Raw genomic sequence first — 12,616 nt, forward strand, 5'->3', positions numbered from 1 at the left:
AAAATTTTTTGTGCCTAATAAAAATAACTGAATTATTTAACTCTTTTTCAGTACTTCCTGTACTGGCCAACAGCCACTCAAAATCACCAAAAAAGCATTACGCGTCAAAAGTTCTGAAGCAATAATGTCACAGATCACAAGTTGTAGACACTGTCTTAAGAGTCTGGACATGCCACACACGCATCACGATACCACTACACAGACTGGTAAAGAGACAGGCAACTTTCCAAAACACATACTCGTTTTCTAACTTTTTGAAGTTACAAAATCTTTTCTTTTTTTTTTTTTTTTTTTACTTTTCGTAAAAACGGAGATGGTGTCACCCAGGCTGGAGTGCAGTGACCGATCTCGGCTCACTACAACCTCTGCCGCCTGGGTTCAAGTGATTCTCCTGCCTGATCCTCCTGAGTAGCTCAGACTATAGGTGTGTGCCACCAAGCCCGGCTAATTTTTTGTATTTTACTAGTGATGGGGTTTCACCATATTGGCCAGGATGGTCTCAATCTCCTGACCTCGTGATCCGCCCACCTCGGCCTCCCAAAGTGCTGGGATTGTAGGCGTGAGTCACTGTGTCCAGCCACAAAATCTTAAAAGGGAAAAAAAAATGCAAGAACTTTGGTCAAGCCATGAAGTTATGATAATAAGAATCAGGGTGGCCAGGTACGGTGGCTCGTGCCTATAATCCCAGTACCCTGGGAGGCCCAGACGGGTGGATCATCTGAGGTCAGGAATTCAAGATCAGCCTGGCCAACCTGGTGAAACCCCGTCTCTACTAAAAATATGAAAATTAGCTGGGTGTGGTGGTGCGTGCCTGTAATTCCAGCTACTTGGAAGGCTGAGGTGACAGAGTAAGACTCCATCTCAAAAAAAAAAAAAAAGAATCAGGCAAGAGGCAACAAAGCACAATTTATAACAATTTGTTGAGAGAGACATAAAAAATTGATAAAAATTAAGGTAGTAAACTTGGGAATAAAGATTAGAGGGTTTGCAATAAAGCTTCTCTAATTTTTATTATATAAAGTTTAACATATGCATAAAATATATGTGGTATATATGTAGTTAAAAAACATAATGCTAAAATGAATAAATACATATTTAGATACATAGGGTTTTTTCTGAGCATAGTTGGTAAAAACATACTGTTCACCACCTGTAATCGTCCTTTACAGCTCTAAGGAACTAATGATGTTGGAGGGGAAAATCAGATTAATTGTGAGATGGGAAAATCAGATTAATTGTGATATAGAAAAAAGATACTGACTAGAAAATACAATACCCACCTCTTCCTAAACCCTAACTTCACTTAAAAATACTCTAGGGAACAGTGCTTGCAAAAGCTGAATGAGTCAGCAGTATGTATGAGTTCAAAACACATATTCAGCCTATACCTGTACAGAATATCCCTAGTAACTCATTCAAAAGCATCAAGTTTTTAAAAGTTCACTTTCTCTTTGGAGGTAGAAGCCCCACATCAATGCCAAAAAGAGAGACTCTCTAAAACTCTTTGGAATCTCCCTGATAACTTGAATGGGTACAAAGGCAGAAAGAAACCAGTGGCTTCCCCAATTTGAAGAGACCTATTTCTGTGATTAAGGTACTCCCCTCTAAAACTGGAAACTTAAACTGATTCCTCTTCTAAATTAGCTACGCTAATTTTGGAAAAATGTATCTTGGGCTCTGGGTGTTTTCCACTGTTCTAGTGCTCAATGAGAAAAAAAAAAAAAGGCATTCGTGTAGGCATCTCTCTCTTCTCAAGGCCACTTATCACACTCACACCCACAGCCATCCTCTGGTTTCACACAGAGGTCCCAAATAAGCAATCAAGGTAGATAAAATCTTGGCTGCTGTTCATATCAAAGACACTTTTGCAGGGGCTTCCTGAAATGAATGAGGGAAAGAGCTGCCTAATCCCTAACATCTCCAGGCATATCTCCCACATGAGAGCCTCTTCCTTCCCTCTGCACACCTAACCCCCAACCCCAGAGGTTTTTGTGGTCACTTCTAGCCTCTTCAATGACAAAGACACGAAGTGCCGACAAGACCTCAATACTATGACATCACTTCAGTAACACGCCAAGGAGAACACGTTCCTGCACTCGGCTGCCTGTAGGTCAGCAAATACACCCCTACCCTGCCCCTTCACAAAGCAGAGGTGATAGTCTATTTCAAAAGTAATCCCCACTCCCGCTTCCTCCTCACTCCAGGGAGGTGGCTACCTCTAAGCTCTGGAGAAGGGAGGTCAGCATGCAACCCAACAATGCCACAACTCAACACAGCCAGGTACTATTAGAAGGAAAAGTAAGTGGTACTTACAGCACCAGGGCAATTTACGTGTATTTTGGGGTCCACTTCTCCAAGACATTATCCCTACCCATCTTTACTTATATCTTTGATATCGCCAACACTTCGGCTCATTCCTCTCTGATCTTCTGGAAATACCAAGAAGTTTTCACTATAAGACACAGGAATTCTGGCCTAAGTTGTCCCAGCCCTTCACGGACAGCAAGAATCCAAGTTTCCCCACGCACCACCTGAAGCCCCAACTTCTGGAAAGGCCCTCCTTTCCTCGCCTCCAGGAGCTGACAGAGCAGAGCACGCAGCCGCGGGCGCTACTGCTGTCGCTGCCAAAGCCAAGGAGGCGACTGGAAGCTCAAGCTGGTTGGCGGCCTCGGGGCGACCACAGCCAGGCCCTGGTTCCAATCTTCGAACCAAGGCGCCTCGTCTCCCCCAGGGAGTGAGCTCCCGCGCCCCGCGGAGCACTCAGGCGAGCCCGGGCGCCGGGAGAACGCTCTGCACTCGGCGCCCAGCCCCGGGACGCCGCCAAGCGCACGGCTCCGGAGGAGCGCCCGGGGAGCGGCAGCGGGGAAGAGGGGCGTGTTCCCTGAGCCTCCGAGCCCCAAGGCCGGGTCCAGGCGGGACAACTGAAGGCGGCAAGCCGAGCACGCGGTCCGTGACGGCGGCTCTCGGCCCCAAACCCCGCCGGCCGGCGTGGCGACGCGCTGTAGCCCGCGCGCCCTTGCGGGGACAGCAGTCGTGCGCGCCTTGCACGGCCGCCTCCGCGCCTGCCTCGGCGCGCAAACTTTACCGGCGACAACCGCTCAGGCCTCTCCGGCGGGGACGCGGCGCTCTCCCCGGGGCCCAGAAACTGCTCGCCCCCTCCCCTCCACAGCCAAGACCCACTGAAAATATGGCGCCCTCGAAAGTCGCTCCTCGATCCCCTCAGGTTTCCCGAAATGCCCGTCTCCAGGTCCCTTCAGCTCCCAATGGGCGCGAAATTTCAGCTCGTGGGACCGAGGAAGGAGAGGGAGACGCTGAGTCTGTGTGAGACCAGCTGTACTGGATGCAAAGCCTGTCCCCGCTCTCGGCCCGGCACTGCCCCCGTCGCTCAGCGGCCAGCAGTTCGCCCGTGGCGAGACTGCCAAGTAAAGGGCAGTCGTGGGATCGTCAGGTCTGAGTGTCCGGCACTGGAAAAGGAGCTCCGCACTGGCGGACCGTCTTAGCCCAGAGCCTCGGCGGGAGACTTGTTTGCAAAGTGGCGCTGGAGTCCGGGCGGCCAGTGCTGGAATGAAGCCGCTCCGCCCGCGCCAACCCGCCTGGCGCGGGGGCCCGGCCGGGGTCGAGGGGACACTATGCAGGCGGGGCCGCTTTTCAAAGCCCAGTTACCGGAAACCCAGCGAGAGCCCCAGAGGGGACCGGCCGCCCACGGCCAGGAATCCGCTCTCTGGCGCCGGCTGCGAGGCTGTCTGCAAATCGCTGCGCCCGGGTCCAGTGCAGAGAAACATACATGTGCAATAGACAGGTGCATTAATTTCATTTTATTTTTATTTTCCTGCAAGAAGCCCTCCTAGACCAGCAAATCTGAGAGCTTTACGGGTTTTTCCTGCATTGGCATCACTCACGAGAAGCAAAAGGGACGAAAAAAAACACCCACATTTTCCTTCTGGAGAGGGGAGGGAAAAGCCACGAGAAATTCATGCAACGTGCATGCAGCTGGAGGAAGGAAAACCCGAGCGAGCCGTGCGCCTTACCGGGGGATGCATTTACTGTCTCATTGCAGAGTGCCTGCCCGGGAGTGCAGCCCGGGTCCCCCCGCGCGCTGGGCGACCACTCCGCTCCCGCAGCCGCCTCAGCCGCTGCCACCGCCGCCGCTGGCTCCCGGCGCGGAACAAGAGCCTAGGGCGAGCGCGAGCGCACGGCCCGTGAGCGCTGGGAGGGCAGGAAGCGCGTCATCATTAGGGGACGGCGCGGCTCCGGTCCGGCCGCGGCGCCGCGCGGCACCGAGAATGGGCCGCCACCGAGGCTCGGGCGCCTCTCCTGGGTCTCTCCCCTAGTGGGGTGAGGCTGAAAGGGTCCGCGAGGGAAGGCGACGCAGCAGCCGAACTGTCACGGGGGAGGGAGGATCAGGGTGACCCCGACTTCCCAGAACTGGGGCTCTGCTGTGTAAAGGGGATGACCGGAGGACGCGGCGTCTTGTGGGTTGGGACCCCTAGGTCCGCAGAGTGCCTTCTCGGGACCTCTGGCCAGGTCCTGGGGGAAGCGAGGTGTGGCTGACCGGAGGTCCGTGGCGGGCGGTGAGGTCTTGCTACGATGCGGAGGGCCGTGACCCCAGGCGAGCCTGCTCCTTTAAGTACAGGGACCCTGAAACCTTGCTGGTCAGGGGTCACTTAGGAATTTGGAGAACGACTATAAGGATGAGTGGCGGTAGGGGCGTGCTCAGTTAACAAGAAGAAAATAATTTACTCCTGCTTGCCGTTCCCTGAATAAAGTTAGTTACATACCTCTTAGGTTTACTGTCATTATTAGTAAATAAGTACCATGGAACAATGTGAAGGTTATTTAAGGAGGTGAGGAGACAAGACACTATACCATATGGTCCCATTTTTTACAACTGTGGTTTATGGAGAAAGGCAGAAAAGACTGGATGAATAAACACCAGTAAGTCTCAGTGATTAGTGGAATTGTGAGTGATTTTACTTATTTATCTGTAAGGCACACATTACTCTTGTAATTTAAAAAAAAAGTAGGGTTTCACCTTGTTGGCCAGACTGGTCTTGAATCCCTGACTTCAGGCGATCCTGTTTTTAAAAAAGTAATAAGAAAAGAATTAGCCATGACCCCTTTACTTTGGGAGGCCAAAGCAGGAAGATCTCAAGCCCAAGGAGTGGAAGATTGGCCTGGGCAATATAGGGAGACCCCATCTCTACAAAAAATTTAAAAAATTAGCCGAGTGTGGTTGCGCATGCCTGTAGTACCAGCTACTGGGGAGAATGTTGGGAGGATCACTTGAGCCCAGAAGCTCGAAGGCTGCAGTCAGCGGGATCGCACCACTGCACTCCACCCTGGATGACAGAGTGGGACCCAGTCTCAGAGAGAGAGAAAAAAAGGAAAGACCACATTTTTCCATTCCAGTACAGAATGAGCAGGATAGGCCTCTCTCCAAGAAATAGGTAGCAAATCTCTTCAGTTACTCGAAACTGCTGGCCACTTTTTGGTGTCTCAGAGAATGAAACTGCTGTCACCATAAACCAGAGAGTGAATTGATTTTGTAAATAATCGAAATTATTTTGAATAATTCCATGGGGGCATTGGATAAGGCTGGATATTCTGTAAGAACAATAGCCTGTCCTTGTCCAGGCTGATATACCGGACTGTATCATAACAGCAAAGACCTTTACAAGCTTAGGGTACAACTTTGTAACTTACTGCAGAAAATAATCTATAATAAAGTATAAATACATATAAATGCATAGTGAAAGAACCGATTACTTGGCAACCTGAGAAAGTCCTGAAAGTTGCAGGGCACAATTTGTAACTGTACAGGGGCAGTATTTCTGTTCACCACATCTTTTTAAATGCAGCAGTCTCACAGAATAACTAATGGTGACAGGAAGCCACCTCAGGGGATGGTTAAAAAGTACATGTTTATTGATTTCTGTAACAGCCTGGTAATAAGCTCACTAAATTAATGCCACCTAAATTGTTCCTTGGTTTACTAACAAAAAATAACCGTATTTTTATGGTCCGAATGCCAGGTTTACATAAAAGGCTCATCAAGAAGGAGAGGGGAAAAAAGTGGTTGCAACTAAAGTTATTTTCCCCTTCTACTTAGTCCTCAGTTCATAGGGCCCATTAGCTTCCTAGCAAGCAACTCAAAATCTTTCTGACACCTGGATTTCAAGATTTTCCATTGCTTAATGCATCCTCCTGGAAGTATCCCCACACTTTTCCACTACCCATCAGTGAAATATCATTCAGTATTAGAAGCTACATTCCATGAGAGCAAGAACTTTATCTGTATCTCTGTGTCTGAAAGAGCCTGGCACATAGTATTTAATAGGCACTCAGTAAAAATCTGTTTTATGAAAATAGCCTTATTTGTTCACTGTTTATTTCACTAGTTTCTGAAATGTTTGAAAAGTTATGTCTCCTATTAGAGTGTCAGCATAATTCTGGGATGCTAAGATCCTGTAGAGTTACAGCCTTGGTTTGGTTCAGTTACTTTTCAAAGTTGCAGCTAAATCCTAAAGCATTCAGAAGGGTGCAGTGCAGGTGTCTGAATATTTGTGCATTAATAGTGTAATTAGCCCTATCTTGTAGCTTTCCAAGGTCAATTAAGTACTTTCCCCCAGTGAGAAAGAATATCAACCTTAGAACTCCGCTTTAGTTCTAGCTTCAAACCAATTGGCTTTGGCTACTTCTTAATTTTACAGCTCCTCATTTTTCTAACCACTCATGACTTCAAAGCCATTTACTGGTTTTTAAAGAGAAATCAACTAACCATTCTATTATTATATCTAGCATATTTTTCAAAAATTTCTGCAGTAGAATAAAAGTGATTTTGCTAGTAACTGTTACTAACTTTTCTGAAACTGAGATGCCTACCTAGACCTAAAAAGAGTTATTTCTAAATTTAGAGTCAGCTACTAGTAGTCTGTCCCTACTATTCACAATGATCATAGTTATTTGTAGACCAGCCAAAAAAAAAAAAAAACCTAACTTTTTAAACAAGATTGCATTTTTGGGCTTTGTCTCTACCCAGCAGAGGAAAACATGATGGGAGATAAAACTTTCCATCTAAGCAATTTCTCAAGCCTTTACAGCCTCTTACTTCTGCCAAACAGATCTTAAGTAACAAAATAATACATTTTGTATGAATACAGACTGGAACATTTGGGGAGGCAAGTCAAAGAGATAGCTTCCAAATCACTTATAATAAATATATCTGGAACAAAAAACCATTCCACAAGTTAGATTTGTAATTATCAAATTAAACATTGCTTGGTGCTAAAGAGCTGGATGCTGAGAGATTGCGCCCCCCTCCCATCCCCCTGAGCTTTAACCTCCTGACTTCCTAGCACATGTAGGTATTGGGGGTCACTTAGCTCAGCTTTCATAGCTGAGCAAATTCAACTGTGTCAAAGTTGAAAAAATGGAAGAAATTCCACCAAATATTTTGGTTTAGTTTATTTATAAGAGCATATTTTGTGCCATATAAAAATATTTTAAAGTGCTCCCTTGATACAATACACCAACAGTTCATGATTTCTATCCTTTCAAAAATGTTTGTATCCTTCTCAAGAGCAAGGGAGGTAGGAACCACATTTTCTAAAAATTGTCCATCATTCAGAACCAGACATGAAAAGAAGATACTTAGGCTTCTATTGTAATTTGATATCTTTAGGTTTGTAGAAATCCCTTCACCTCTTCTAAGTTCCAGGAGAGCATATTAACCAAAAATTATAGTAGGAAACATTTTCTAAGTTGTAGTACAGCATAGAGTTCATATGTTATTTCTAATTCATTTGAAAAGTAAATGTTTGACATTTTGCAAAAATTAATATATTTTAGCTTTTTAGTTATCTCGAAGCATGGAACCTCATTTTGTTCCTAACTAATCAGGATAACATGACAGACACGGATTTAAATGTCTTATTTAAAAGGGGTGATTAGGCTGGGCACGGTGGCTCATGCTTGCAATCCTAGCACTTTGAGAGGCCAAGATAGAAGGATCTCTTGAGGCCAAGAATTTGAGACCAGCCTGGACAACATAGCAAGACCCCATCTCTTTTATTTATTTATTTATTTTTAAGAAAAAAAAAAGGAAAAAGAGGAAATTGCTCCTATAGATTCAGGAAATGGTTATCATCGTACCCAACACAGAACATGCTTAATTTTTCTTCTCCTACATCATATAAAACATACTACAAAAGGTACTTTATCTCTGAAGCAACATACTGTAATATTGGGGTTCAGGGGTTCAGGGTGCCCTTAGCTCCCCTGAGGGGATGTTTCTTCAGGTTCTTGTTCTCCTGTCCTCTTAAGACTGAGAGAGGGGACCATGGCCCAGTGCGCAGTAAATGCCAGACTCAAAAGTGTTTGTAGAAAGTGATTTTATTTAAAGAGAGAAAGAAACAGGAGGAGAGAGAAAGAAACAGCTAACTCTCACACTGAGTTAGAGAATCCAGAAAGATGGAATCCGGGAGAGAAAAGCAGCTTCCACACTGAATGCAAGGGAATAGAGAGAGAGGTGGAGTTTCGGAGGGGAAGACAGGCTTCCACGAGAGAGTGCAGAAGGGGACCCCAGAGGAAAAATCCAGGAGAGAGAAAGATCCAATAAGGGAGTGTTCCTGGAAGGGGACCCAAACATGGAGTCCCAAGGGGTGTGGAAGAAAGGGACTTTTAACCTGGGAGGAACCCCCACCTTCTCTAAGACCCCTGACCAATGAAAGGAGTTCCTTAGGACTTCCACTGGAGTGATTGACTTTTTGTTTCTTCCTGAGCCCGTGAAATTTAAACATAAACCATTAAATCTCCTGGTTGGAGAGAGATAAGAGCGGGGCATGGTGCTGGGAAATTCTTGCCCTTAAAACTACGCCTCCTTGTGGACCCTGGAAAGAGAACACCTTCCCTTAATACTGTCTAGAAAAATATAATACCAATAAATATTTTGCTAAGTTGAGTTGATCCTTAATTCAAATCAGATGGTTAATATAGAGTGAATAGTACAGGACGCAGGATGTTTTATATCTTTTGGCTGCTTGCTTGCTGATTTAAGATGTGTTTCGGGTTATTACTATGGTTAAAAATCTTTTTAAGGCCGGGCGCGGTGGCTCAAGCCTGTAATCCCAGCACTTTGGGAGGCCGAGGCGGGTGGATCACGAGGTCAAGAGATCGAGACCACCCTGGTCAACATGGTGAAACCCTGTCTCTACTAAAAATACAAAACATTAGCTGGGCATGGTGGCGCGTGCCTGTAATCCCAGCTACTCAGGAGGCTGAGGCAGGAGAATTGCCTGAACCCAGGAGGCGGAGGTTGCGCCTGGGTAACATGAGTGAAACTCCGTCTAAAAAAAAAAAAAAAAAAAATCCTTTAAAAATATTTTATTGCATATTATCAAATTTGCTTTATTAAATGTGTATCATTTAAGTTTCTGGTTATTTGGGATTTTTTAAAAATATGGAACGCTTCACAAATTTGCTTATCATCCTTGCGCAGGGGCCATGCCTATCTTCTCTGTATTGTTCCAATTTTAGTGTATGTGCTGCCAAAGGGAGCACGGGATTTTTCTTAAAAGTTATATAGCTGGGCATGGTGGCTCACGCCTGTAATCCAAACACTTTGGAGGCCAAGGCGGGCAGATCACCTGAGGTCAGGAGTTCAAGACTAGCCTGACCAACATGGTGAAACCTCGTCTTAAAAAAAAAGTTATATATAAATAGGTTTTCATGAAATTGTTCCATAATATCAAGATACAGTAGAAAAACTTTTAAACTAAAAAATTGTTTTAAAAATCTGTTATCACAGACAGTTACACCCCCCACCTTTCACTAAAATATGTTAGCTAAGCTCTGGAGATTTTTTATTTATTTATAGGTGCCACAGAACTCTTTTTACAAAAATCAAAAGCATTTTATTTAGGGTTTTGGCCCATTTTAATTTTAAAATAATATATTTATTGTCATCTAGGAAATATTCTAGGTCTACCTCAAATGGAATTGATTTGTTCTAAACAAAATAAGATGATTAGATCATGTCTAAGTCAGTAATTGTTTTTCATTATTTAACTAAAAGTGATCAAATGAAATATAGTAAATTTAAGCAGAAATTACTTAGATATGTTTAGTGTAACTTCAGGGAGGTAAGTGGGGACTATGAGTTTACATCAAAGACAAAATAAATATGTTCAGCACAATTCTTACTTGCCTATTTCTTTAAATCAATTTTTTTTTTTTTTTTGAGACGGAGTTTCGCTCTTGTTACCCAGGCTGGAGTGCAATGGTGCGATCTCGGCTCACCGCAACCTCCGCCTCCTGGGTTCAGGCAATTCTCCTGCCTCAGCCTCCTGAGTAGCTGGGACTACAGGCATGCGCCACCATGCCCAGCTAATTTTTTGTAGTTTTAGTAGAGACGGGGTTTCACCATGTTGACCAGGGTGGTCTCGATCTCTTGACCTCGTGATCCACCCGCCTCAGCCTCCCAAAGTGCTGGGATTACAGGCTTGAGCCACCGCGCCCGGCCTCTTTAAATCAATTTAACAAATATTTACTGAGTTGATGCCAGGATGTATTATGAACAAGACACTCTCCCGCTCAGCTGTGGCAGACATCTACTCAATAAAAGAGTCTCTGCCTTCCCTTTTAAGATTAGAGAGGCCACACCAGATATTCAAATTGATTCTGTTGATAAAAGGTCTTTAAAAGTCTTCTTTCATCTTATCACTTCCTTCAGAGTTACAAGCTCCAGGAGTTTAGAAAACATGAAAAGAAGACATTTTTTGGTAAGACCAGTCTTAGGTACAGAGTAACAGATATGGTCCTTATTGTCCTGTCTTCTGTTGCCCAGAGCAGTCAGAATAGCCTGGAACTTTTAAGGTTAACTTTGTAGCAGGAGCTCTGATGAAATGACTCCCATATTATTTGTCTCACCATTTTGAGTGTATTTTTATTTCCTGCCAGATCCATCTCCTAGAGCTCCATTAATTCAGTAAGTTTTGATTTTCTGCAATTTGCCTCAAAAGGTGATTCCATTAATTCAGTAAGTTTTGATTTTCTGCAATTTGCCTCAAAAGGTGATTCCAAGGCAGGCACGGTGGCTCATACTTATATTCACTGCACTTTGGGAGGCCAAGGCAGGTGGATCACCTGAAGTCATGAGTTCGAGACCAGCCTGGCCAAGATGGTGAAACCCCCATTTCTACAAAATTAGCTGGGTGTGGTGGCATGCACCTGTAATCCCAGCTACTAAGGAGGCTGAGGCAGGAGAATTGCTTGAACCAGGGAGGCGGTTGTTGCAGTAAGGTGAAATATCGCCACTGCATTCCAGCCTGAGCGACAGAGCGAGACTCCGTCTCAAAAAGCAAAAAGTGATTCCATTGAGATTTGCAGACTTTTGACATTTCACGTGGTTCTATATTTGTTTTTACAACCTCAGAATTTTCAGATTAGGTCAGAATCACCTTTACAAAGACTGTAGAGTTGGCATGCTACAAAGCCATATAAAAGGTAAGATGGGCTCGGCATGGTGGCTCATGCCTGTAATCCCAGCACTTTGGAAGGCCAAAGTGGGTGGATCATGAGGTCAGGAGTTCGAGACCAGCCTCCTGACCAACATGGTGGAACCCCATCTCTAAAAAAAAAAAAAAAAAGTAAGTTGGAGGGCAGCTGAGGAGAGAAGGAAACAGAAGAAAATATCCATTCAAGTGATTTACAGTGCATCAGTTCTTTTTTTTTGAGACGGAGTTTCACTCTTGCTACCCAGGCTGGAGTGCAATGGCGTGATCTCGGCTCACCGCAACCTCCGCCTCCTGGGTTCAGGCAATTCTCCTGCCTCAACCTCCTGAGTAGCTGGGATTACAGGCACGCGCCACCATGCCCAGCTAATGTTTTTTGTATTTTTAGTAGAGACGGGGTTTCACCATGTTGACCAGGATGGTCTCGATCTCTTGACCTCGTGATCCACCCGCCTCGGCCTCCCAAAGTGCTGGGATTACAGGCTTGAGCCACCGCGCCCGGCCAGTTCTTAACATTATTTAAATATTTCCCCAGTGCAGTCTAAAATAAGATGAAAACAAAGAAAAAAGCAAAACCTCAAGCACCAACTCCATTAGCTTGATTTTTTTCTATCCAAAACTAAAATATATTCAATATAATCCATAGCTTCACCAAAAAATTTAAAAAGTAAAATTAAAAATCAGAAATAATTGGAAAACATTTATTTATTTTTTGAGACAGAGTCTCACTCTGTTGCCCCGGCTGGAGTACAGTGGCGCAATCCCTACTAACTGCAAGCTCTGCCTCTCGGGTTCAAGCAATTCTCATGCCTCAGCCTCTGGAGTAGCTGAGATTACAGGCATGTGCCACCACACCCAGCTAATTTTTGTTTTTTAGTAGAGATGGGGTTTCATCATGTTGGCCAGGATGGTCTCGAACTTCTGACCTCAAATGATCTGCCTGCCTGGGCTTCCCAAAGTGCTGGGATTACAGGTGTGAGCCACCACACCCAGCCTAGAAAACATTTTATGTTCTCTAACATTAGAAGGATTATTTGCAAAAACATCATTTGGCTCCCTATGAAATTAAAGTTTTTGAAATCTTTTTAAACCATTGATATGTAGCT

General features: G+C 44.9%; 2 protein-coding genes and 1 non-coding gene across 6 annotated transcripts in view; 1 reads left to right on the forward strand and 2 right to left on the reverse strand.

The window, feature by feature from the left end:
* TLN2 (talin 2) overlaps positions 1–4,163 on the reverse strand; it is a 458,983-nt gene extending 454,820 nt beyond the window's left edge. For 3 of the 4 annotated variants that reach the window (XM_032297261.1, XM_032297255.1, XM_032297258.1), the window contains exon 1: positions 4,029–4,163. The gene's annotated coding sequence lies outside the window, so the exon portion shown is untranslated. Of the gene's footprint in view, positions 1–3,180; positions 3,620–4,028 lie in introns of those variants that run through there. The other variant, XM_032297256.1, reaches the window with a different exon arrangement.
* On the forward strand, positions 2,164–3,795 carry LOC116564584 (translation initiation factor IF-2-like). Its single transcript, XM_032297869.1, is given in 4 exon segments — positions 2,164–2,436; positions 2,439–2,679; positions 2,682–3,321; positions 3,474–3,795. Coding segments are annotated over 4 exon segments (1,395 nt in total). The 5' UTR covers positions 2,164–2,244.
* A 5,288-nt stretch (positions 4,164–9,451) lies between the features above and the next one.
* On the reverse strand, positions 9,452–9,558 carry LOC116564621. The gene has a single exon (XR_004274997.1). It is a non-coding gene; the product is annotated as a U6 spliceosomal RNA (small nuclear RNA).
* Between the last annotated feature and the right edge of the window lie 3,058 nt (positions 9,559–12,616).

The sequence above is a fragment of the Sapajus apella genome, unplaced genomic scaffold (genome assembly GCF_009761245.1).
Source record: "Sapajus apella isolate SASKATOON/1434 unplaced genomic scaffold, GSC_monkey_1.0 scaffold37, whole genome shotgun sequence".
NCBI lineage: Eukaryota > Metazoa > Chordata > Mammalia > Primates > Cebidae > Sapajus > Sapajus apella.